The sequence below is a fragment of the Mirounga angustirostris genome, unplaced genomic scaffold, assembly GCF_029215605.1.
Source record: "Mirounga angustirostris isolate CCGP_5_RB_7025 unplaced genomic scaffold, mMirAng1.0.hap1 SCAF_6, whole genome shotgun sequence".
In the NCBI taxonomy this organism is placed as follows: Eukaryota; Metazoa; Chordata; class Mammalia; order Carnivora; family Phocidae; genus Mirounga; species Mirounga angustirostris.
Genome location: NW_026991714.1, coordinates 86,587,911 through 86,614,803, shown reverse-complemented (window position 1 = coordinate 86,614,803; position 26,893 = coordinate 86,587,911). Strand labels below are relative to the sequence as shown.

Below are 26,893 nucleotides of genomic sequence, written 5' to 3'. Positions count from 1 at the left end.
CCAAATCCTCACAAATCTAATACAGCTCTATTTAAAAAAAAAATCATAGCCAGTTAGAGTTTAGTTTAGGACTACAACAATGACTGAGCAAAGAAACTATATTAATACAATTTACCTTCTCAATGGATTAAAGAAGAAAAGCTAGGGTCTCCTGGGTGATTCTGTTGGTTAAGCATCCAACTCTTGGTTTCAGCTCAGGTCATGATCTTAGGGTCATGAGATCGAGTCCATGTTGGACTCCATGCTCAGTGTGGAGCCTGCTTGGGATTCTCTCTCTCCCTCTGCCTCTCCCCGCAATTGCACACATGCACTCGTTCTCTCTCTCTCTCTCAAATAATTAAATAAAACCTTTTAAAAAATAAAGAAGAAAAGCTTAAGAAAACCTTAATAAATGGGGGCGCCTGGGTGGCTCAGTTGGTTAAGCAACTGCCTTCGGCTCAGGTCATGATCCTAGAGTCCCGGGATCGAGTCCCACATTGGGCTCTCTGCTCAGCAGGGAGTCTGCTTCTCCCTCTGACCCTTCCCCCTCTCATGTGCTCTCTCTCTCAAATAAATAAGTAAATAATCTTAAAAAAAATAAATAAATGGAAAGGGGAAAAAATCAGTAAAATTTAGCACTTACAAGGGAATTTCCTTAACCCAATTAAAGGTATCAATAAAACATCCACTGCAAACATTATGCTTAATGATGAAAATCTAATCACATGGACATCAAAGATGGGGTGGAGGCAGGGATGATCTCTACCCCGTTTTTTTAAACCGCATTTTATGCCGCAGGCCATCACCAGCGCCTTATTAAGACAAGAACCATAATATAGGTAAGAAATGGAAAGAAAAGGACAAAGGGTGGATGACTTGATTAGCGGAAAATCCAGGAGAGCCTACAGACTGTCAGAACAAAGAAGGGAGCCCCCTGAGGCTGCAGCACAGCGTCCACCTGCAGAGACAAGCAGTAGTCCTGGCCTGTTAGGAGACAGGACAACAGACCCCACTCTGTAGAGCGAGCGGGACGCGGTTAGGAATAAACGCAACATAAGATGCACACAACTTTTCTGGAGAAGATTAGAAAAATACAAAACATAACTGAAGAGGGTGCCTGGCTGCCTCCCTCGGTGGAGCCTGCGACTCTTGATCTCGGGATCCTGAGTTCGAGCCCCATGTTGGGTGTAGACATTACTTAAAAAACAAAACAAAAGCGAACAAAAAACCGTAATTAAAGGACCCAAAAAAACCCCAGTCGATATTATAAAGATACCAATTCTCTTCAAATTAATGTGGGAATTCAGTACAGTGTCATATGGTGCTTTTTCTCATGAAACTTAAAGAACTGATCTTTAAAATCAAAAGGAAAGGCACATAGCCCCAAATAACCAATAAAAGCCTTGAAGAACAACACACCGTAGGCAACCTCCCGTGTCGGATGTGAGGACTTACTTCCAGTTAAGGCAGCATGGCATGAATGCAGGGTTACATGAGTAGATGAACAGAGCAGAAGTGGAACCAGAAACAGAACTCTGCGTATAAAAAATGCAATGTGACAGCAGTGACATTATGAATCCGGGAGGAAGTAATGAGCCATTAAGTGGTGCTCAGACAATGGATCATCCACGTAGGAAAAATGAGATGACAGTCCTCCCATTCATGAGAGTATGGGTAGGTAGAGAACGTGAATGTTAAAAGTACTTGTAAAAGTTAAAACATCTGGAAGAAAATCTACAAGAATGTATCAGTGACCTTGGGTCGCGAAAACGTTACCCCAGGGCCACAGTTTGAAAAGAAACTTAAAACGTACATTTGACAGCAGACATCACACACAAAACTAAAGGATCTGCCACAGACTTGGAGAAGATTTTTACAGTGCATCTGGCAGACAAAGGATAATGTCCAGAATATACAAATTGCTGTCATCGAGTAATGGTGAGGTAAAAATCTAATCAAAAAGTAGACCGAAAATATGAGCAGGCAGTTAACAGAAGAAACACTCCAGTCAGCTTATAAACATATGGAAAGATGTGTGGCCTCTAGTAACTGGGGAAATAAAAATTGGAATCCTAAGCAGCCGTTTCATACCAGTCTGCCTGACAAAATTAAAACACTGTGACGGTACCAAGGGGTGGTGAGACCATGGAGCAATATGAACTTGACCTTGTGGGTAGGAGTGAAACCACTAACAGCCATGTTAGAGCACCGTTTGACTGTCTCAGGCTCAGTTGAAGAGGGACATAATCTACGACTAGCAGTCCCACTTGTGGGTAGATAATGCAGAGAAGCTTTCTCATGCATGTAAAAAGACAGTGTCCACTGCTGCGTTATTCCTAACAGACAAGTTAACGATCCACAGAAAAGGGACGGAATGTGCTGTGTGCCTTCTGTGGGCAGCTAGTCAGCAGTGAACGTGAGGTCAATAGAGCAATGTGGATCAAAGCAGGCGTATTCCCGAAAGGTGCAAAAAGCAAGTCGCCATGCAGTGTCACCCATATAAATTTCAAATACGCACAGAACAATACTATATATTGTTTATGAATATGGACATACGTAGTTTATTGAAAACATACATAGGGATAATGAAGTACCAAATTCAGGATGGTGGTTACCTGGCAAAGATAGGGTTTGAGGTGGGAAGGACACAAGGGACTAAACTACCACATGTCATGTGCCCCTGTTGTAAAATAGGTTTTTTTTAAAGATTTATTTATTCATGAGAGAGGGGGAGGGGCAGGGGGAGGGGCAGGGAGAGAATCTCAAGCAGACTCTGTGCTGAGTGTGGAGCCCAACGCGGGGCTCGATCCCATGACCTGGAGATCATGACCTGAGCTGAAATCAGGACGCTCAACTGACTGAGCCCCCCCAGGCGCCCTGTAAAATATTAAGACTTGATAAAAGTGAGTGGAGGGTGTATGGCTGCTTGTGTAATGCTCTCTAGGTTGTGGGTATGAAATCTTCCTCGTGCATACCCACACCGATGGTGATGGGGCAGAGGTTGCCTGGGCAAAAGCAGCTCTTCCCAGGAAGCCACGGGAAACTCTTCACCATGGTGGATGTATCGTGGTCCAAGGCTTGACCCTTATCTTTGCAAAACCAGAAACTTTTGCTTTTTGCTTATTTGCTCCCCGCCCCCCATGCTTTGCTTTGTTTCATTGCCAGCAAACCAAAGCTAGATTTGTCTCTCAGGGGCAGACTCAAACTGAATTCACAGATTGAATGAACCCAGAATGCCAACTTAATAATTTGTAAAGAGGAATACACAGGACAGCACCCAGAACCTTGAAATCCCACGGCCTTGCCTGAGCCTGGTGGTGTTTCCCCCTTGAGCTGCTCCACAGGAAGCAGAGACATGGCTGGAGGGTGACTTGGGGGCACACGGTGAGAAGTGTCTACTGCAGAAACTAACATCCAAGGTTCCCATGGCCAGAAGATTTCCTCCAATGCGGACTCCAGCTTGTAATCAGGATACAGGCTGTGTGTTATGCTCAGGGTTGTGGGGTCTACACATCCCTCTTTCGGGACTGGCTGGAAGCACCCCGCGGGCTTCACAGAGGGGCTGAGCATCTCTGAGCGCTGGGAGACCAGAAAATGCCGACGTGGGCTTGACATGGTTTGAAATGTTGCTTTTTTATCTTTTAAGGTGTGTATATTTCCCATCTCTTCCATCATAGAAGCCAGTCTTTATGCTGACATAGAGTAATGCGTAATTACTAATTTAATGACTAAATTAATTACGAATCAGCCAACTTGCTTGGTATTTTCCTAACAAAATCTGAGTTGAATGGGCATTTCAGGGAGACGGAGCATATTCACCCAGTGTTTCTTCTTTCCTGTGACCCTCCGTTTGGCTGTCATGCCCGTCTCACTAAGTGTAGCCTTTCTCTACACACTGTAGATGTTCTGGAACTCTCTCTTTTATTGAAGCCTGCTTCTCCATCCCCCACCTTTCCATCCACTGAGCTCTTCTCGCGGACCTCAGAACCCCTCTTCCCCCGAGTGACCGTGCGTTCCCCACCCCCCGGATCATCATGTGCATTAGTCTGTCTCACGCCCGTCACATCGGCCTCGACTCCAAGTTCCTAGAGAAAATTCCATGCTAACCGCCACGTGCCGATGACAGGCACTGATCATGCGCATCCACCAAATGCGTATTACACCCCTGAGTTATAATTATAGTGGCCTTTCCCATTTTCAAAGGTTTTTTTTCATACATTTTTATTTGATTTTTCCAGTAACCGTGCAAGATTATGAGAGCCATGTTCGCAGATGCCACAGTCGGTAACCAAGTCTACCACAGGCCCTTTGCGGAAATACTAGGCCAACTGGGATGGTGGTGAGCCGTGGCATGCTGGGGGTGGAGTAGAAGACATACATTATGCAACTCCTGCGTTCTTAAACAGAGCCTCTAGCTTCCCAGGGCATTTGGGGATGCATCTGAAGAGGTGCTTTGGGTTCTTTGATCAACTTTATGATCAACCCCAAATATAACCCCTGCATCAGAAAGAGTCTGCTCCAGAGACAAGTTCATTCTTCAGAAGGGCTCAGGAGCACATGGTGGTTGAGATCAGCCATTTTTTCCATTTCCAGCCACTCAAGAGTTCAGATATTGATAGCCGTGTGGTCGCAGAGAAATTTTAAAACTAAACTCAAGACTTAAAAAAGAAAAACTTTGTGTCCGGTTTTTAAAGTCTGTGTTTTACCGGATAGGAAGTTACCAGAATGACCGCTCTACTACCAGACCCGTGGAGACTCAGGCCAGCTTGTGGCCCCAGAGCCCTGTCTTGCACCCCAGGCATCCCACGGCTTCCAGCTCACGTCAGCTGCAGACTTGTCCTGCCACGGACCTGAAGGACGCTGTGGTTCGTCCTCTGCTCCCCAAGAAATCTCCAGTAGGAACGTGCCCCTGGCAGCCAAGTCTCCCGATGAGCTGCTATATCGGGCCTTCTTTCACTCACTCTGCAGTAGTGAAGACTGGGTGGCACGGATAGGAGTCTTTAAATGCAAGATTTATTCTGTTTCTTTTTAAAGAAATTCTGCACTCCCCCCTCCCCCTTCTCTTGGCTCCGCGTGAGGAGTTCGGATCTGAATCCATACACGTCCGTACACACATACACTCTTAGCTCATGGGGCGTAAGATAGTTCTCAGTTTTTGCTCGTTATCCCTCTTTGCCTTAAAAATGCGATGCCTCTTAAAAATGGCATGCCTCCTGACTGCCAAGCCCTAGCAAAACTTGGTGCCTTATGAATATGCAGAGGAGTTTTCATAAAATGATGTGGCTGCCGCAGCCCTTTGTGTTCTGGAAAAAAACATTTCCAGGGGCCCCTTGAGACTTCGCCCGTGCTCGTGCTCGCGGAGAATGAGGCTTCCCACAGAAAAGAGGAAGCCAGGAGAATAGGACATGATTGGATTGGTTAAGTGGACAATGATTCGAGGAGGAAAAGTGCTTCCCTGGTTGAATCCTTCCGTGGTCCCGCTGCCCGCTGGCCTGGGGGGCCCCTCACTGCGGAGGGTATTGCTCTTCCGATGCTGCTCGTTAGCATTACGGAATGAGTCCCGGGGAAGGACTGTCTTCGGGAATTTGTTTACAGCTGAACCTTGCACACCCTTCCTTAATCCAACAATTGGCTAATTCTTAAAATTGAAAGAAAAGGAGTAACTGCAAAACTAGCCTATCCATCTACTTGTCATTAAAGACTCGGCTGTCGGGAGCCATAATGAGGTACCATATTAATTCCAGAATGTGTTTTTGTCCCCCGGACGACAAAGAGAGGAAGATTATGCAGTTTTCTCATGATGAGTGGAAGTCAGCCTATCCAGATAACCAGAATAAGTAAAAGAAGTCCGTTTTGTGATTCTGAATTAATTGCTTCTTAATTGCACTGCTTTTCTTGCTCCTTTTCAAAATTTGCTTCTCTGAAGTCGTTTTCCCAGTCAGGAGGGAAAATTAGTGTCTGTGGGCCATTTTCCTTTCAGATGTCCCCGTTCATGTGGAAGTGCTGGCCATTGTCCGTGAGCTGCTCGCTCGGCCACTTGAGTCCTTAACTGCTTAAATGCTTTTAGCCGTGGCTGAGCTCCAGAGATGACTTTTTTTTTTAAAGAAATCTGTCTCCTTTTCCCACTGATTTGCCATTTAAGATAGAGGCCTTTAATTCTGGAAACCCATCCCTCACAGCCGCGGTAAATGGCATTAAGAGCTAACAGGTAGAGCAAGGTTTTTAAAGTGGATTGGCACCATGGAAGGTTTCCAGCTGCTTCCATGCGGGAGGCAGTATGCTTCACTGCATGAAGTGCAGGGACAGTCTGCAGAGCACAGAGGCCACTGGGGACGGACCTCGTGGTGGGCACCCATGGACAGGTCCCCACCCTGCTGCAGGCTCCCAGCAAAAATCTTTCACTCTTTGGACCTTGGGTATAAAAAGACCGTTCCAGAACAGTTTCTCTCAGCGCAAAGAGGCTTTACTGTCTCCCCAGCCTTTTTTCCAAGTGGGTGTCCGTGGTACCACCATTTTGGAAACTCTCTAAATGCACTGAAACCCCAAGTTGATGGTTGCCTCGCAGTCCTAACAGGCTGCAAGCCTGCCCCAGATGTATTGCTCTGTGTCTGGAACCATCACCTCCATGGTAGCATGTTCTCCAGACCCATGGGGCCTGCCTTGGAGGGTCCCTTATGATGGTTTCTACTGAGCTGGGTCTACCTTAATGGGTCATTTCTGCCTCTAGTGTGGGATACTTTAGCGTCTTCAACCTCGAGCTGGCCGAGTCCTATTTTTTAAAAGAGCCATTCCTTGTCCTCACAGTCTTGTGTCTGTTTGTGGAGAACAGACTTGAGAAGTGCCTTGTGTTGATCTGCCCATAGTTTCTCCCCGGCCCCCCGGATCGACTTTGTTCAGAGACAGTCCCTGGGTTCTTTCAGTACTCCTTAAAACGAAAGGTGAGAGCGGGCGGGCTCAGGTTCCCACGGGCCCACACCCTGCCCCAGCCTTGCAGGGTGACAGACGTGTGTCCCTGCTGCCTTGGGGTGGGGAGGGGGGGCGGGAGGGGGAGGGTGGTCGGCGGGACAGAGCCAGTCCAAATACAGCTTTGCCAAGAATCCCAGAGGCCCCACGTGCTTGCTGCAGAAATGAGAAAAGAGCATCGACACACAGTTGGCTCCACCCCTCAGAAATAACCACTGTGAATTGTGAAAAGCACATCTCTAGAGGTGTATCTGCATGTGAGAATAAATGGGACTTCACTGTTTTAAAACATGCTTTTTTTTTTCAGCGTTAGAAAGATGTTCTCAATATGTTACTTTTCGCCGAAATCATCTTTTAAAATGTAACTCCGGTTGTGTTTTTCTGTTTCCTTATGTCCCGTTCTCTCAGAATGTGCCGGTCCCTTCTGCAGATAACCAGTTCGTCCGAGAAGGTCCACCCCAGCCAGTCGGGCTGCTTGCGCTCTCCAGAGCCTTCCCGAACCAGGTCTGGGTTCTTCATTCAGAGAACCGTCTTTTCCTTTCCCTCAGGTGTCAACGGAAGCAGTGGCGGGTGGACCTGCCAGCCACCAGCGTGGTGATCACGTTCCACAATGAAGCCAGGTCGGCCTTGCTGAGGACAGTGGTCAGGTGAGGGCAGGAGAGGCCCCCCCGTTGCCCACCTGCTGCACCTTATGGGAGGTGTTCACTGGTAGGGGTGCTGGACACAGCCCTGCGTCCCCAGCACACCTGGGCCAGGGCTGTCTGGGGGGGGGGGGACAGGCAGGTCCCCTGACTGCAGCACGAGGAGTGGCTGATGGCTTCTCCGGCCAAGGATTGGGACCAGCACATGAGAATTCCCCACCCCAAATGATACCCCTTACAGGCCTCCAACCTTTATCTTTTCTTCCTCAGTGTGCTTAAGAAAAGCCCTCCCCACCTCATAAAAGAGATCATCTTGGTGGATGACTACAGCAACGACCGTGAGTACCGTGTCAGATTCCTCCCCCATGCCCGGCCCTTCTCCGGGACACCAGCTTCCCTTAGTGTGCATGCTAATGACGAGTTTCCTGAAAAGGCCAGAAATCAGGGCCTGCAGAAAGAAGAGGGGCCTCCTCGATGCCCCAGGAGATCCTCCACCCGCAGATGACCGAGATTCACAATACCTGAATACGAAGCCCATGTAAACGGGGTTCCAAATGTTCTGCTTCTCTCTTTCCCTAGCTGAAGACGGGGCCCTCTTGGGGAAAATTGAGAAGGTGAGGGTTCTCAGAAATGATCGGCGAGAAGGTAAGACTCTTTTCTTAATTCAATACCAAGACAGTTGAATTCTGACTTTTCCCGAGCCCGGCAATAACTTAAAGAAGTGTTTCAGGGGAGCGCCTGGGTGGCTCAGTCGTTAAGCGTCTGCCTTTGGCTCAGGTCATGATCCCAGGGTCCTGGGATTGAGCCCTGCATCGGGCTCCCTGCTCCACGGGAAGCCTGCTTCTCCCTCTCCCACTCCCCCTGCTTGTGTTCCCTCTCTCGCTATGTCTCTCTCTGTCAAAAAAAAAAAAAAAAAAAAAAGAAGTGTTTCAGCTAAAAGAACAATTAACTTTCTAGTCTTTTTTGTCTGTCTGTCTCTACCAGAGCCTCTTGGGAGCCTCTCCCTGCAAAGCCTAGGGAGGACATTCAAATTGAAATTATCTGTATACTAGGGCAGGAGTTCAAATTATATTTTTATTTGTGTATTTAGAAAAGCGGCTCCTCTCTTCCTTTTACAATCTAGGAAGTCTTATCAGTCCCTGGAGTACTAGAGTTTAGAAGAAAAACAAAGACTTAGCAATGAGAAGTTTAATGACTCCGTGCTCCAGGCATCTGATAAAATAAGGGGTTCAAGTTTGACAGCCCGCTGACGGTGAGGCATCCCAAGAAGGAAGATAGTGCTGCAATTACATGCTTATTGGATTTTGCAAATGCTGCCTTCAGAACCTGCTGTCAGTCTTACCTGCCGGAGCTGGGCTCATCGAGTCGACTTTATTGGCAGGTATAAGAGAGACTCCAGAGGGGGAAAGTATTACTTTGAAGTGTCTGGAAAGGAAGCTAAATCCACAATGTAATTACCATCCAGTGTGTCAGTGCTGTTGGAAGGCATGGTGGCTGGCATCTAGACTCCACCATAGTCCGGAGAAACCTTTCCTGATAGGAAGATTGCACAGCTTCAAAACATGCCATTTTGGTTATTTGAGGATGACTCTGTTGATCTGGAGTGGTGCTTGCATTCCCTGATCAATGGACACTCTTTCTTCTGGTTCCCTGGACAGTCCAACTGGAGTCCAGCAGTGCAGTTTTTCTTACCATGATTTTCATCTGCGCTAAAGTGATTGAGCCTGTTTGGACAATGCTGTCAGCACCATATTTTAACCAACTCAGGTCATCAATCCAGATGTTCAAGACATAAACAATGGGACCGGCCTTGCTCCTAAGCAAGCTCTATTTGCTGGACTCCCATCTGTCTCCCAAGCTTAGAATAAACCAAAACTTTGAGATCAGACTGAAAATCTTGCCTTATATTTGCTTCCAGACAAACTGCCTAATAACTTTTTGAATTTAAACCCAAATGTCTGCTAGCATGGGGGGAGGAAAAAGAAGAGGTGGAAAAGAAAGAAATTATTTTTCGTGTCGGCATTTTATAACTGACAAATCACTTGCTAGCCTTGTCAGAGAGTGCCGTTAGCCTCAGAAATCCGTGCTTCTAAGTGCTTTAAATTAGGGTGTTCACTCGGGTAAGAGCCCATACTGATGCTTTGTTTTGGAACGGGATGAGGAGGGCCCGCTGGGGGAAGGCAGAGGGTGGGAAGTCTATATGAAACAAATGAAGTGTGCAATAGTTGAGTGAGAAAATGCACACACACAAATGTATATGTGTGCTTGGCTGTACGTGTGTGGTGTGTGTGTGTGTGTGTGTGTATCCCATATATTTGAACATATAGACAGATGCCTACAGTATTGCTACTAGATGACAGAGAAAATCAGTTGCATAAAATACGACAGCAAAGGAACAGCTTAGCTTCATTTAGCACTGAGGATTTTATTGTGCCAGTGATTCTTTATCCCGCTGTTCATTAGAATCAGCTGAGGGACTTCAGATGACCTTGGCGGAACTCATGTGCCAAATTCAGTGTCCCTGGGGTGGTTACCAGCTGAAATCTCCATTCTTTCTGCCTTCTGATCGTTCCTTTTCACAGACTGTTTGGGGTCTCCCTGTGCCTGGGAATCAGGAGTCAGCCGAGGATTTATGGGGAGGTTATCACCAGACTGGGGGCTGACCTCCTTTCCGGGATCTCCTCCTTCAGTTTCTGGCCACTCTAGAGACCCTGGACTCTGTCCTCTGACACCGCAAGCCAAAGAGGTGGCGTTGCTCTGGGTCGTAGAGTAACCTCACGAGAAACACCACATGCATGGGCACTCCACTGGTTTTCTTCTTTTAAGGATTGAACCCCTTCCCGTTTCTGCCTGCTTCTGACTGCTCTCTGGCCCTTTACAATACTTGCCTTTTCTGTTTCGATTGGGGTTTAGAACTGTGCTCTGAGCAAGGGTTTGCCCACAAACTGATACTCTTGCCTTCGCAACAGCAGAACTAGAAGCCTTTGTCTCTTTTCCCTCCCGTGACATGCGGCTCTATAACTACCACTGAAAACCCATTTGACTACTGTGTATGAAGGAACTTAAGACACTGGTCCTCACTGGTTGTGAATAGTCACATCACCTTCATATACAGTCATCCCCCCTTATACGTTCCAAAACCCCCAGTGGATGCCTGAAACCATGGGTCGTATGGGACCCTGGATAGACTCTTTTTTTTCTTATGCATATACATACCTCCAACGAGGCTTAAGTTATAAATTAGGCACAGTAAGAGATTAACAACAATAATAGTAAAATAGGATAGTCATAGTATACTATAAAAAAGTTATGTGAATGTGGTCTCTCTCAAAATACCTTATCCGATGGCACTCACCCTTCTTGTCCTGACATGAGGTGATAAAATGCCCACGTGATGAGATGAAGTGACGTGAAGGACAGAGATCCCATAGCGTCAGGCTACTACTGACTTTCTGAGGAGACGTCAGAAGGAGGGTCATCTGCTTGCAGACCGCAGTTGACCATGGGTAACTGAAATTGTGAAAAGTGAAACCACAGACCGGGCAGGGGGTGCTGTATAGAGCCCAGCATCCATCGCAGAGGCCATATATGACCCCCCCATCCAGTGACACAGATACCACTTGAGACTTTGTGTGATCATAAAAACCCTATATTAGGAACAGGTCACAAGTATATAAATGGCATTAATTTGACCGAGAGTGGAACTAATTTTTTGTGTAAAAGCCAGTCACCTGGGGTTTGTCATGTATGTCACTGGGCTGAGCTGTCTTTGGAAGACAAAGATATTTGCGACACTTTTCTCATTACATTATCACCACCAAAATCGGCTCCATCAGCCCCTGGAAGCATCCGAGTAACACCTTCTGTGGCCCAGTTCATCAGAAAACCCTGTCGCTGTGTCACAGGAAAATCATTGTAAAAGTTCCACACTTGAGTTGCCTGATGGAGGAGACTCCAGTTATGTAGAGGCCTTTCTCAGAGGGCGGGTCTAAGACAGTTGTCTTCCCGGGCACCCGGTAAACTTGGAAGAAGTCGTCCCGACAGAGCTCTGTCTTGGTGACCACAGGGCAGGACTGCCCCTCCCACCCAGGCTTGCAAGGGGGCTGCGGATCCGAGGGGTGGGGGTCGATGGCGGGGCTGGAGGAGCTGGTCCGTGGCCTTTGTCTCAGGTACCCTGACGCGCTTTTGAAATCCCTTCCGCAGGCCTGATGCGCTCGCGGGTCCGGGGGGCCGACGCGGCCCAGGCCAAGGTCCTGACATTCCTGGACAGCCACTGTGAGTGCAATGAGCACTGGCTGGAGCCCCTCCTGGAGAGGGTGGCCGAGGTGAGGCGCGGGGCTCGCGCTGTGTGGCGGGAAGTGCCCCTTGGACATCTGTTCCTAGAGTGTTGTCTTCACCGTAGGCATCTACGGCCGGGGAGAAAGGCACTTGACAGGTGGGGCGGGGGGGCGTCTCCCATGGTGCTGCTCACTAAGAGACTCAGCCTGCGGGCTTGTGGCGGGACCGGTGCCCGTGACCACAGCGTTGTCCTGTTGAGGCCGTCAGGGTGACCCGTGGCTCACTCTGTGTCCCTCTGTCTCTAGAAACATCATCAGTGGTATTACTTTTGGCCTTTTGCCATGTCTCTTGCCTTTTACTTGGTCTATTGACTTTCTTTCCTCTCTCCTGAGAAAGTGTTTCTTTGGGGTGATAAAGCAAACTTAATGAAAGTACTAGAGAAATAGAGAATGAACAAGTCATGCCTTTTACAAGTCAAGCGTGACAAGGACATAGCCAATGGACAGTAAGTCATGAAATACTAACTAGCCACAAGCTACTAGTAATTACCATATGATGATGATGTTGATCTTGTACACTAGTAGTTGTGGATAGGACTCTTTACTTACCACATGTTAGGCACATTACATATCACCTTTAATCCAGGTATTACCCCCATTGGACACATGAGGGACTTGGGGTCCAGGGAACTTTAATAACACATCCAAATTCATATGGGAGGCAGAGCCAGGGTGGCCAAGAAGGTTCGAGTCCATCCCTAATTGAGCCCTCTTACACATCACGCCCACCTAGCTGAAAGAGGAACCCCCCTGGAATCTCCGCCCCACCTCCCCCAGGCCAGTCCCCACAGCCCCAGGCTGTCCCCCAGGGAGGTAGAGGACACAGGGATGCCACGGCCAAGACGCTAGCATGTGCGTAGACCCCACACATCCACGGCGGAACTGTCAGAATTATTTCCAGTACCCTCTCCTCAAGTAAGGATGGAAGGCGTGGAAAATTAATTCTCACTAGTTCCAGTCCTATCAAAAGAAGTCAAAACAAAAGAAGTGGACTGAGAACTCGAGCACATTATATGTTCTTTGACTCCCATGCCCAGGTCCAGACAGAGCCGGGCAAGGAAGATCGGATTCTTCGAGCTCAGTGCCCCGCATGGGGGTTTCTACCCTGTAAACTTGCACCTGGGGGTGATGGAACTTTATACTCTTCTCTTACGTGTTCCTCTGATGTATTCTGTTCTTAGCTCTGCAGATTCTGTTACTAATTTGTTTTTCACAGTCTTTCTTCTGGTTAACACGGGTTCTGTAAATGGCTCGAGGAAAGCATTTGCTCTTTTGTTAACTAGCTGCATGGGGCGATGCCTCTCACCAGCATTAAGCATCTGATTTTAAAGAGGGCAGGAAAGTTAAAAGGCCTTATGTTCACAAACCACCAGAGTAATAACTGTGGCAGAAAGAAATGCCTCCATCTAAGGGGGAAAAATGCTTTGTCGGGTAGACTCACAGGTGAGACATACTTCGAATCTGGGATTCTCGAGTTGACTTGGGTTGCCTTCGGCTGTAATGATATCCATGTGCTTCTCATCACACACACCTCAGGCCCACAGAAACAGATTCCTAGCAGCGCGGCATGGCTGTCTTAGCCGTGCGTCCCTTCCCGAGCTTGACCACAGCTCACGGGATAGGATACGTAAGGACAGCGGAGCTTCAATTCTGTCAGAAGGAAAGCAGCCCCGTGCTGGGAAGTTTTGGCGTTTGGGGAAACAGAAAAGAATGCTGGGGACACACGGGTGCAGGCCTCGCCGTCAGCCAGGGCAGCAAATGCCAGAGGTGTCCCGTGGCCATGGCTGTCGGCTCTCGGAGCGATTCTCTCTGCCCGCCCACTGCCGACCTTGGTCGGCACAGAACAGACCCCATCCGTGACAGTGAGGGCGGGGAGCCCCCGGCCTCTGTCTCCGTGGGCCTGGGGGATGGCAGGTGGTGAGAGGGGCGGCGGGTGTCCCTGAAGCCTCCGGACACCGATGCCTGCCTCTGGTGGGGCAGGATGCTCTGTTCTGTTTGTGATACCGACTCCCGTCTTCTGTCGATTTGTTTTTCAGGACAGGACTCGGGTCGTGTCCCCTATCATCGATGTCATTAACATGGACAACTTTCAGTACGTGGGGGCGTCCGCTGACTTGAAAGGCGGTAGGTGCCGCTCCTGGTCCGGCCGGCCTTGCTCTGGCCGTCTGCATGGCAGCTGATCACTGCTCCCGCTCAGTGCCATGAGGGACAGTGACAGCAGCTTGCTCACCGCCAGCTCACATGCCGCGAGCAAAGGGCGTCTCCGTGCCCGACAAGTAGAATCTCATAAAGAGAGAGAAAAATGGCCTTCTTCCCCTTAAAGAACTTCCTGTGCTTCCTGTTCTCCTCTTATCTCTTTGACCTTCTGTGGCTGTGATGACATGTGTGGCTTAGTACAGTTTGGGTGTCATTTTTAATCAGAGAAGATTAAGCCTTCCCAAGTCGGAGTCTGGGACGAGGCGTCGCCCGAGCTGACAGGCGGTCTGTGGTGAGCATCACAGAGCCTAGGGTTTGTAGCGTGGGAGGGCTGGGCTCGCCTTGGCCTCCTTCCTCTCTGACACCAGCTCCCCTGATAGCCTGCATCTCCCTGGTGGCAAAGCCCGGGTCATCCCCGGCTCCCGCTGACCACCCAAACCCACTCGGCACCCCTACACCTGGCTTGGTTGTGGACCCCCCCCCCCCCGCCCACTGACCATCCACATCCTGCTTTGAAGGGCCACACCAGCTTCCTGTTGGTCCTCACAGCCTCCGGATGTGCCCCTTCACACCCAGCCCCCCTGGGGCCCCACGGGTAACTGGTCTCATGCTCTCCACCTTCTCAAAAACTATCAGAGGCCCCAAAGACCTTCTGTTCACGTGGGCTGTATCTATCAGCATTTGCTGTATTAGAAATTAAAGCCAAGAAATTGTTAAAACACAAGACAATGCAAGTACACATCCTGTTGTTCATCAGCGTGCCAATATCACATGTTCTGCAGCTTCTGGAAAACTCCATCATGTACTTTTGAAAAAGTGAGCATGAAAGAGGCATGTAAGGTCTTAGTGTAAATATCAAAGTAGTTTTGATGGGATAGACCCCCGAAGGGTCTGTGGACCCCCACGGGCTCCTGGACCAGGCCTGGAGAACCACTGAGCTCACGTAGCGCTTCATGGTGCTGAGAGGTGCATAGGAATCACACCGGACCCCTCGAAGGAACTGGTCACGTGACATCTGGCTCTTACTAGTTGTCCTTGTGTCCCTGGGACGGCGGGGGGGGGGGGTAGGTGAGGGGCTGGCGGGGGCCCAGCAATGAATGCTCTGTGCTCTGAAACTCAGCTGTTTGGCAGCCACACCTCTCAGACCTCAGCTGAGAGCCAAGAGGTCAGCAAAGACTGCCCAGAGCAGCTAAAAGAGATATCAAAGCTTTTGCCTTCTGTTTGTGTAATCTATTCACTATTGATTCTTTACACCTGAGATCCATGGTTTCTTTTCTAGCTGTCCAGCACCCCAGTTGCTTTATGTGAAACAAGGGGCTTCTTTTCCCACCTTCTAACACTTTGAGCTGATTAGAGGAGGACTGACTATTCTGGACAGACAGACACAGGATCAACTGATAGTCTAGCGTCAAAAAAAGACCATGAAACTATAAAATTGGGCATGACCTCAGAAAACAGAATGCTGAGACAGTCAGTGAGACTCGGGTTTTTGACTCCACCTGCCATGTCACCGTGGGCCGGCCAGTTCACCTCTGTGCCTCAGCATGCCCATCTGAGAAGTGGGGAGATAGGAACGCCAGCCACAGTGGTAGTGAAAGGATGAGAGTAGCCAGCGTGAGGTCAGTGACGTGAGCGAGCAGCACCCCCATCCCAAGGCATCAGCGACAGGGTGGTCATGGTGGGAGGACTCTCCTTACATCAGGAAACGTAACATTCAGAAAAGATTCTCAGCAAACGGTGAGAAGGTTTGGGGTTTTAAAGAGGACCGATCCCTAGTTATCAAGAAAACATTAGTGTTCAGAATGTCTTCTTCCCCCAAGGATTTGCAAGAGCTGAGATTGATGGGCTCTCTTTTCCCATAGCAGCTGCTTATTCGAGAGCCAGTGCAGGGACATAGATGCCCTGGGGCAGGGGGTGGGGGTGAGGGGTGCAGTCCTCCTGCTGGATCAGAAGAAGAGGATGCACCAAATTTACTCTAGGAGCATTTTCTCAAATCCCTTTAGGAAAAAAAAAATCAAGGATGATGTTTTTAGCAGATTCTCAAAACCTAATAAAGTTTGTCTCTTTGGAACAAATTAATAAAATAATAATGATCATTCAAAAAATGCAGGTAACATTGTGTCGACTGGCCCATTGAGGCCTTTGCATTGTCTGTTCATAACACAGGCAGGACGTCTGTTGTTTCCCTGGTTGAGGCAGGCCCTCTGCCTCAGGGAGAGCTGGGCTCTTTGGGAAAAGCCTGTGTGGGGCCTGCCTCAGTTTCCCCTCTGTGCTGCTGTCCCTGCCGCCTGGCCTCCCAGCGGCTCGCTGCTTCTTTGCTAGCCTGTCACACTTGGCAATAACAGCTGGGAGGCCTTTTTAGTCCCATGCCTCTGCTTGGGCCATAAAGGATCCTGTGCTGGCCTAGGAGACCCCCAGCCCACGCTTCCCATCCTGCCCTGTTCAGGCTACAGACACAGGGGCTGGCAGGGCAGTTGAACGTTGACCTCCGAGCACACTGAAGAGAAATCCAGACTTAGGCACTGCACAAGCCCTGCCGACCAACGAAAAGCCTGGTGGCACAGAGCTAAAGGATAGACGGCCCTGGAGTAGTTAAGTTTGGCTGTCAGACCTTTGGAAATGCAGTGAGCCACCTGTCACCAAGAAGTGGTCTCCTCGTGCGTCTCGAGAGCATCAGCAGGTGGGGTGTGCTGGCGCCCGCTGGCTCGATGCGGGGTGCCTTCTGAGTAAGGGCGGACCCAACAGCTTGGGCCAGGGGCCCACAGATGTCAGAAACCGTGTCCTGAGTGACCTGTGGATTCTAAACGTGAATTGGGACAGCTGCCGTATTTCTCAGAAATCACAGCCTGCTGCCTGCTTTGCCACTTCCTTTGGCTTGTTTTCACCTAAAAGTTTTCCCTCTGCCACCTTGCCCCCCATAGTTTAGTTGCAATCGAGGGTCATGGAGGAGGCCAAGTTGGCCAGCCCAGGGAATCTATGCTCTTGTCCTTCCCCTGCGTTCTTTTGCCCTGGGGGGTTGGGGGGAGGCACGGTGGCAGATTTGACTCTGTCCCACCCATTTTCTCCCTCCTCACAGCCCTCTGTTCCCTGTCAGAGTTATTCTCAGGCGTTTTAATGGTAGGAAAGCCTGACCCACATTTTCTGTTTGGGGTGAGCTTTTCAGGGAAGGAGTCGGTGTGTGCCCTCCCCGCTGGTCCCCCCCGCCCCAGGTTCTCCCCTCTCCTGCTTTAGTGGTGGTGCTTTTATTTAATTTTTTGCTGTGTGTGGTTTTCAGTGAGTCCAGTCCAAATATCCGATACGTCTAAGCTCTGAGGGACAGAGGTGCCAGGAGCACACTCAGTTCTCTCGTCAGCACCCTAATGTTTTGTTTCTTTTCCGTGGCCGGCAGGTTTTGACTGGAACTTGGTCTTCAAATGGGATTACATGACCCCAGAGCAGAGGAGATCCCGGCAAGGGAACCCGGTCGCCCCCATAAAGTAAGTGCCAGGAATCCTTCCGGGTGCCCCTCCCAGGTAAGACCCTGGCTCTGGCCCCGTGTTTCCTAGAGACGTAGACTCCTCATCTTCCTGCCGGCCGCCGACACCGTTTCCCCTGTCCTGGCTCGAGGGAGAGTTTCTGCCACCGAATCATAGAATAAAGTACTTTGAGATTTCCTCAGATGAAGCCTAACCTACAACTATAGGAGGCAGATCTGTTAGTTCTGGGAGTTCCCCCACGTTTATACTGTAGAGCGGTTTCCAGCAGGGCAGGCTCTTCAAGTTGAACTCGGGGACCAGGGAAAAGGGAGGGCGGGGGAGTCCTCTCTACTGAGGCCCTTCCTGGTCGGCTTCCCTCCCTGAGCTGCCTCTGCCCTCCTGCTGGCCCACAGAAGACAGAGCTTGTAGCCATTAACACCTGGCTTTCAGAGTCAACCACCTGTAGCTGGGCGTGAATGTGGGGTGCCTCTTCAGGCTAGACATAGCTAAGTGGCAGCATTGCCACAGACTTCTGGCACTGACTTCCGGGCACTGACCACCCACACTGACCTCCGGCACTGACTTCCGGGCACTGACTTCCGGCACTGACTTCCGGGCACTGACCACCCCACTGACCTCCGGCACTGACTTCCGGGCACTGACCACCCCCACTGACCTCCGGCACTGACCTCCGGCACTGACCACCCACACTGACCACCGGTACTGACCTCTGGCATTGACTACCCACACTGACTTCTGGGCACTGACCTCCGGCACTGACTTCCGGGCACTGACTTCCGGCACTGACTTCCGGGCACTGACCACCCCACTGACCTCTGGCACTGACTTCCAGCACTGACTTCCGGGCACTGACCACCCACACTGACCTCCGGCACTGACTTCCAGCACTGACTTCCGGGCACTGACCTCCGGCACTGACCTCCGGCACTGACCACCCACACTGACCACCGGTACTGACCTCTGGCATTGACTACCCACACTGACTTCTGGGCACTGACCTCCGGCACTGACTTCCGGGCACTGACCACCCACACTGACCACCGGCACTCGCTAGCATTTATCCAGCATGACAGTGTGCTCTAGACCTCCAGCACTCGAAGTTGAGTTCTCAGGGCATCTCCTGGGAAGGAAGTAGGGGCTCAGTTAGCCTCCTCCCAGGCTGAGGAAGCACAGCAGTGATGGTCCCCGCTAACGGGAGGAACCGGCTCCAGGATGAGGAGGAGGCTAGCTGACACTAGCGAGCATTTCCCGAGTATGCTGAGGGCTTGTACGTATGGTTTTTTGAAATCCTCTAAGGAAACTGAGGCACAGAGAGCCCAAGTACTTGCCTAGGGCTGCTTGTCAGTGAGTGCCCCCAGCTCCAACGGTCACTCTCTCGGAGGGGACACTACTCCGCGGTGGGAGTGCCTGAGCAGGGCGGGTGGGAGGCATTTGAAGTCAGCAGTGAGAGCATCCCGAGCTCCAAATGGGGAGCCATGGCTGCACCGGGGTTTTTAAGGTCAGCTTGTAGACCTGACCTTGGTATTAGAATGCAGATCTAACCCTGACCTCTGGCCCATCCCCCTCTCCCATTCCACCCTCTCCACCTTCTCAGAACCCCTATGATTGCTGGCGGGCTCTTCGTGATGGACAAGCTCTACTTTGAAGAACTGGGGAAGTATGACATGATGATGGACGTGTGGGGAGGAGAAAACCTGGGTACGTGAGAGCCTGTGTCTTCGCTTTCCAATTCTGATAAATTGGATGGCCTTTTCCTACCCACCAAGGGCTTCAAAATGAAAAGTGGAAGCTTTGAGGAGGCTGTTAGGCAAGAGCAGGTGGTATGCAGGGAGCCAGTTGGAAAAAAAAAAAAAAAACAACTGTAAAGACCTCAATCACCATTCATCACACACCGTCAGTCCCTGAGTAAGTATAAATAGCATCGCTTCCACTACAGTGTCTGGGGCTGGGCGTTAAGTCTGTCGCCCTAAGTTAGAGCGCAGGATGCTAGAAGACAGGCAGTCTCCTTGAAGGGAATGGCAAATTCTTTAACATCCTTTGGATCCGAGGGTTTGGACAGAGAGCTTCCAAACGTGGGGAACAGGCTGTGGGATCCGTGTTCCACCATGTGGGGTGGAAACCAGCCCGGGCCAGCCTCGTGGGGTGGATGAATTGTGATGCAGGAAATCACACAGAGCTGAGAGGCCTTGGCGTTTAAGCCCTTCTTGACTATGTTGTGAACGGTTCTAATTTGGTTTGATTTTTTTTGGTTTTTGTTTTTAATAACCCATGCAAATCAGTTTTCCTTAGGTTTACGGCCAATGAAATTTTATAGACTTCGGTCTGCATTACTAGCCGCATCATATTTATTGCATTAAGATAGAAAGACTCTTCTTATTTTGTTTTACTGTTTGTTTAGGGTTTTCTGCCGGGGGTTCCGAACTGAGTCTCCTCAGCCACTGATGCTGTTGAATTCATTACACCGGCCGTGGGTGGGCGTGCCCTGGGAGAAAGCAGGGCAGGGACAAGGGGGGACACATGACGTCATTGTCATTTTTAGTAGTTTTACCTGTAACAGAAACTTGGATATTTTTTTGTTTAAAAGAAAAAAAAAAACGAGACTAGCCTTTTATTTTTCTCTCATTTTATGATGTGAAAGTTCGTGATAACATCTCCGCTGCAGAGCATTTGTCTGCCATGGTTTGATGTTGAAAGCTTCTCTAGGCTCAGTAACTACACTGGGACAAAGGACCATGAGTCAAACTCCTTTTGGTTTTTTTAACGATACGTTGACAGGTAGGGAGGACTTGTATTAAAGTCGTTTGAGCACGAAAGGCTTCAGAAGTATTATTAATCTTCTGAGAATTCTCAGTCACCCTCGCTCCGCAGACGTCTCCTGATGGCTTCGTGGAGACCCGGCCAGCCAGGACCCCCCAGTAGGACAGTGCATCACTTAGGTGACCATCTCCTGAAGCCACCGAGTGATTTTCAAATGTGTGCTATTACCTGAAAGCATGGATTAGGCGGATGAGGTGGCGGCCAGCCTTTGTGTCACAGGGTAGAGTGTTGACTGAAGCATCAAATGGGACATTTCACAGAGAGACCAGAAGAAGGGGGAGAGTTTTCTTAAATGACCTGGTTTGGTTGTTGTTGGTTTGTTGGTGGTGGTGGTTTGGTTTTATATTCATGGAGCTGTGCCATAGGGGAGGTTCCCCAGAAGGGCTTGAGGGGCCTGGGGTCAGGGTGGGGCGGGCAGGGCCCCTGCCTGGGCCCCATCTGGCACCTTCCCTCCCCTTGCCTAGCTCGGTAAAGCCACTCCCGATGAGTCTTCCCACTGTCTTCAGAGGTCAAGCAGGCGTATAGATTCCAGCAAGGGAAGTCCCCAGTCTGATTCTTTCTTTCTGAGACTGCTGTGACTTCTTTCTCTGAGCGCTGGCTGCACATCCGGCAGCTGTCCAGACTGCGAGGCGTGCGTGGATGTGTGTCGGGAGAGGTGGGGTGCAGGGATGCAGGAGTAAAATCCAAAACCGCCTCCTCCAAATACACCCGCCCCCCCAAACTAAAGAACCGCTGCAGCTTCCACTTTTCCTAGCTGGTCGTGTGGGCCTAATGTAAGCAATTAAAAAGTCGAAGAACCTGATCCTGAGCCCGTGGGAGACACAGGGGACAGCCTCCTTGGGCATATTTGTCCTTCGTTCGTGTCCCCACAGCATTAGGATAGAGGCTGTCTGCTTCCAGTATATTAGTTCATTTTACGCTTTTTTTTTTTTTTTTAATTAAAGGATAGCTAACACACAGTGTTACAGTTTCATTAGTTTCAGGTGCACAACATAAAGATTTTTGACAACTCCGTACACTTCATTTCATGCTTTCTTGAAGGACCAAGATCTTGCCTAAGATCTCAGAGCAAAGGCCAAGCTGCAAACACAAACTGCCTAACTCAAAATCCACCAAGTTATCTTGAGGAACCATTCACACGTTGTAGCGTGTCGCCGAGTTCAAGTGAAATCAGAGCTGAATGTAATTGTAATTGTATGTGGCCTTCAGAATCTCCAACCAGATCCCTGACTGGATCCCCCCTCCTGGTTTAACAGCTTTCCCATAGAGAAGGCACAGGACCTTCCTAGCCCCCAAGTTTGAATGTTCCAGTTAGGCAAACGTATATTTAAATTTTATGTCCTGAAATACAGAGAACTTCTTACTCAAAGTGTTGTTGGACGCTAAGAAAGAAAGTCAGAAGCCCTTCATTGCAGAGGCTTGGGTGGTCATGACCTTACATTTCTCAAGGCTGTGAGGGAATTGGTTATGAAAGGCCTGTAACAGCTGTGTGGATCACTCATTTCCAGCCAGTGGGGTGTTTCCTATACTTCAGCTTGCCGGACCCAGTCCTAGGAGCTCCTGCTGTTCTGTCCAAGTGGGAGTTATGCACCTTCAGCTGTGCAGTCTGGGCTCCTGCTGTCACAGACGAGGCCTTGTCTGGAGGATTTCCCCAGCACCTCACTCGGGGTCTGCGGTAATCCCACCTGACTTCTGATCCTTCTATACTTGCAGCAGTGATGGCTAATTCTGGGGATTCTGTCTTGCCTCCTCACTGTGTTCTTGATGTTGAGGAAGTGCCCTTTTATACCAACCACGACGTCTGCTGCAGGCACTCGGATGTTTGGTGGTGAGGACAGGTGCCTGGTCAGACGGTACCAGGCTGTTCCAAACGGGCCAGCCACGTGCCGAGCTTTGCCCGAGTACAGATGCTCAGGGCGGTGTGTGTGTTGACGTTGGCCTGAGCAGTGCCAGCCCTGAGCATCTCGTTACTCCTTAGGTCGATTCTGTGTCCAAGCAGGGGAACCACTGGTGACTGGCTGCTGGTGAACTCCGTGGCCAGCTTTGAGGGATCTGTGAGTTACTGAAGCGTCTTTGGTCACTACCATAGTCCAAGAGACACCTGTGAACTTCCCAGGTGACTTGAAGCCTGCTAATAATGTAGTTATGAATAAGGGTAAATTTTGAAGTTTAAGAAAAGCATTTTTTCTCTTGGGTGGAGAAAGCCCAGGTGCATAGTAGTGCTCAGTGCACAGAAAGTAAGTTTTAGAGAAGACAGCATATACAGTGGCCTGTTGTAGTTAAGATCAAAGTTTCATTGTGTGGGCATTTCATGCCTTTTGATGTTTATGCACCTTCAGAGATGCCTTTTCTAATAGTGTTGATACTAAGCAAGTGCAAATGTCATACCCCGTGGTCACAAACCAGCTAGTGAAGTATTCAGTTTGAGCATTTCACTGGTCGATACTATGATGCTATATGGACATGCATGGTCTTATTCCCCAGGGTCCTTTATATTCAGGATAGACCAAAGATTCACATTTGTCTCAAGGCGTCTCATCTGAATCTGAAAACTGTTTCCATGTGGTCTCTCTCTCTTGAGTTTGGAATAGAATTGTTTAATGAAAACATGGGATTTGGTAACATAGATCTCATTGGCTTCCATAATTCAGATCTGTGCTAAAATCTAAGATCGCACATGTCCCAGCATAGGTAATGTGTTTGAGATTTTTCTTCTTTTTTGTCTACGTCACTTTATATTTCTGTAAAACAACACTGTTGTGGAGACACCCTCCTAGTGAACCCGAGTGTGAACTTTTGTTCGATTTTTTTTGTGTCTCCAACTTTATTGAGGTCCTGTTGACAATTTGAAATTGTATACATTTAAGGTACACGACTTGATGATATGCCATATGTGTACTTTGTGAGATAGTCACTAGCATCAAGCTGATTACCACATCCGCCTGTACCTACTTTGCGGATCGTGCCATGGAGCCGGGAGACCCAGGGTGTGTCGGATGTCTCCACTGTAGAAAGTTCAGGACCATGTTCTGGAGGGAGGCAGGTTCCTTATCCCCATCTCCTTCGGCCGTTGAGGGCATGAGAGCCCTTCGATGGGATGGTGGTGGGTGGGCGTTGGTACGCTCTGTGCGTCACCCTGTCTCGTTCCTCGTCTCAGAGATCTCGTTCCGCGTGTGGCAGTGTGGTGGCAGCCTGGAGATCGTCCCCTGCAGCCGCGTGGGACACGTGTTCCGGAAGCAGCACCCCTACACTTTCCCAGGTGGCAGTGGCACGGTCTTTGCCCGGTAAGTGGTCATGACAAGGCCATTGGGGACCACTACCCAGACGGCACTTAACCTGGGGCTGCGTGGAAACAGGTGTCCTTCGTTGGGACACCACACGCCATTGACAAGGATCACCCATACGCACAGCAATGCGAGTCCCTCTGGAGGGCAGTGTGCTGAGTGAAAAGTCACATCCTCTACAATCCCACTTCTAGGACAGTCTCAGAAAGACGCAGCTACAACGATGGAGGGCGGACAGGGCTGGTGGGGGGAGTGACCACAGAGGGGCAGCCGGCGTGGTGGCCGGGCTGAGGGTGCCGTGCTGCATCCTGATGTGTTGGTCATCACACCGATCTGTACACGTGGGAAAGCTCATACAACTGTAACCCCAGAAATGTATGAGGAAACATGATTGTAGAGAAGAGGAGCTTGTTTCTTTTTGTATGTATTACCATCCAAGGAACAATGTGTGAACAGTGTGTAAGTTAAGCCGTACTGAATTCAAGCCAGGAAATCCACACGGCATGTAGATAGGATCTGTGATAGATAATAGATACATTTTAGCAACATAAAGATGCCAAATGAAGAGCTTTCCGAAGAAAATAGGCAAATTACCAGTCGTGGGCCCACGGTTTTTTCTAGGGAATTCTTTTCGATGCTAAAGATAAAACAGCATACAAGCCAGCCCGCCTGGCCTCCGGGAGGTGGGAGTAGTCAGCCCAGTATTCGAATAGCTAAATAAGATGATCACAACCACTGATAAATGCCATGAAACAGATAAAACATGGTCACGTGGTTGAGCATGAGAGGAACAGGGGGAGAGGTTGGCAGGGTGTCGTGCAGCCAGGGGACCCCCGAGAGGTGGGAGGGAGGAGCTGTGGACTCCCTGCAGGACGAGCAGGTCCTTGGTGCCAAGGTCAGTGTGACTTCAGAGCAGGAGGACCCCAGGTGGGACTGGAGCCTAGAGAATGAGGGGACAGTAGACAGCATGGGGGGCTAGACCGGCCCCAGCCAAGCCCCCCTGTGGGTTGTGGGAAACTGGAGGTTGTTTTGAGGCCAGGGGGAAGCCGCTGTAGGCGCCTGACCTTTGAGCAGTTACCTGACTTCTCTGTTTTAAGCTTTAGAGAGCGAGGTGACACCAGGAGGAAATGATGGTGCAGGTGTCCCTCCCCTCCTCTCCAGGAGCAGGGGCGGGGACACTTGTAAGACTGCTGTTGCAGTGGCCCAGGGCTGAGAGGAGGTGGCCTGGACCCAGGGGCGCCAGGCTCCAGCCACCTTCCGGCAGGCAGTGGCCTGGCAGTGGCCGGGGACCGAGAGCCAGGAATTAAGAGCAAGTCCTTGGCCTTCGGTCCTACAGCTTTGCTGACCTGCTGCCCCCACCAAACTAGGAGCACTTGAGAGATGGTGGAAATGAGTTGGGGAGAATGACTAGCTTATCTCTTGTATAGCATTTTAAAACCTTGATTCAAAGTACAGATCGCACAATACACATGTATTACATAGAAGTTAGTTTTAGCATAGAGACTCTGGGTTCTGGGAAACTTAAATGAAGCCAAATAGCAAGTAACTTCTGACCAAATTATCTTCTTTCAAAAGCCTGTCCTTTCTCGAATGTTAGATCTAACTTCATTACTGCTTTTTATTAGAAACAAAAATATGTTCTTATCCAGTGAGCTCTACAAAATCAAACAGTGATTGATATGTTTTTTCCCAGGGACAACGCGAGATTCCTCCCCAAAACCTCCTGGGTAGACATATCAAATACCCAAATCAAAGCCATTGGTCACTACCAGCACATGGCAGGCCCTTAGAATTCTAAGAATCTGTTAACATACACAGAACATTGCTTTATACGCTTTGTTTTTTTAAAAGCACTCTTCTTTAGAAGGGAAACTTCCTCACTCTTGTTCTGTGGCCCAGGAGCCTGAACACTAGAGGCCTGGAGAGAAGACAGACCCAGGCTTTCCATATTTGGGGCAGCAGAGATCTGCTGGCCTTCTGTGAGGTTCTGCGGCCCTCTGCCTCCATGGACTCAGCTAAAAGATAAGGAGGTAGAATTACATTATTTCTGAGATCCCTTTCCAGTTCCAAGTTCTCTCTGATTTTCTCTAATCTGTGGCATTAAGGTATAAGTATTTCATGATTTAAAAATTTGGGACTTCACAAATAGCTAACACTTATATAGTGTTTTGTGTGCGTCTGGCTGTTCTGAGTACTTGACAAATCCTAGCTTACATCATTCTCATAAAACCTTATGAATGAAGAAGTGCTATAAAGGAAACCAAGGCACAAAAAGTTTCAGTCCCTCAGTCCAAGTTCACGCAGCCAGAAAGTGCCAGAGCTGGGTTGCCACTTGGGCAGTTGGGCTCCAGACTCCATGTCGTCACCACACATTGATCTTTTTAATCTAGATCCATAGGGGCAGCTAGTGTCTAGGTCGCCGCAATTTGTCCATTAGGTACAGATTCTAAAATGGGCAACAGAACAGGGTGTGGAGGCTGATCTCATTTGTGTAGGTTAGTCTGTCAGTGAGTAAGTTAATGATGAATGAATGAGTGAATGAATGAATGAATGAATGGAGCAAGTAGCCCCAGTGGGGTCTTCACGTTGTTTTACCACCCCTGGGTGTGCACGTGGGCACCTGCACTGAAAGGGTAAGACAATGTGACCCACCTGCAAATTCTTTTTTTTTTTTTTTTTTAAAGATTTTATTTATTTAACAGAGAGAGACATAGCGAGAGCAGGAACACAAGCAGGGGGAGTGGGAGAGGGAGAAGCAGGCTTCCCGCAGAGCGGGAAGCCCAATGCGGAACTCGATCCCAGAACCCTGGGATCATGACCCGAGCCGAAGGCAGACGCTTAACGACTGAGCCACCCAGGCGCCCCCACCTGCAAATTCTTACTTCCTGTCCCTGGTGATGGCAGCCACATCCCTTAAGACCATTTTGAGAGTGATCCAGGTGGTTTGTTTTTCACTGCATTTCCAGTTAGCTTCCCACAAACCCCTGCAGAGACTGGAGGGCGTTGTGTGTGTGCTTGAGTGGTATGTTAATTAGAGTTTCCCCCGGGGGCGGGGAAGGTCCCAATCAGAATAGCAGTGTGGCCGTGGGGTAGATCCTTAGATGGATATTTAAAGTGGTTTTAGGTGTAGAGTTAATGGCAAGACTTTACTAATACGATTGAAATTAAATAGAGGAAACCAATGGTTTAAAGTTAGTTTC

General features: G+C 49.4%; 1 protein-coding gene across 2 annotated transcripts in view; it reads left to right on the top strand.

The window, feature by feature from the left end:
• Window positions 1-26,893, top strand: part of GALNT2 (polypeptide N-acetylgalactosaminyltransferase 2) — a 183,402-nt gene that overhangs the window by 138,691 nt on the left and 17,818 nt on the right. For both annotated transcript variants that reach the window (XM_045877854.3, XM_064594644.1), the window contains exons 4-11: window positions 7,491-7,589; window positions 7,854-7,921; window positions 8,163-8,228; window positions 11,787-11,908; window positions 13,957-14,044; window positions 17,505-17,592; window positions 19,187-19,290; window positions 23,567-23,693. In XM_045877854.3, the coding sequence (XP_045733810.1) occupies window positions 7,491-7,589; window positions 7,854-7,921; window positions 8,163-8,228; window positions 11,787-11,908; window positions 13,957-14,044; window positions 17,505-17,592; window positions 19,187-19,290; window positions 23,567-23,693 (762 nt within the window). The remainder of the gene's footprint in view (window positions 1-7,490; window positions 7,590-7,853; window positions 7,922-8,162; window positions 8,229-11,786; window positions 11,909-13,956; window positions 14,045-17,504; window positions 17,593-19,186; window positions 19,291-23,566; window positions 23,694-26,893) is intronic.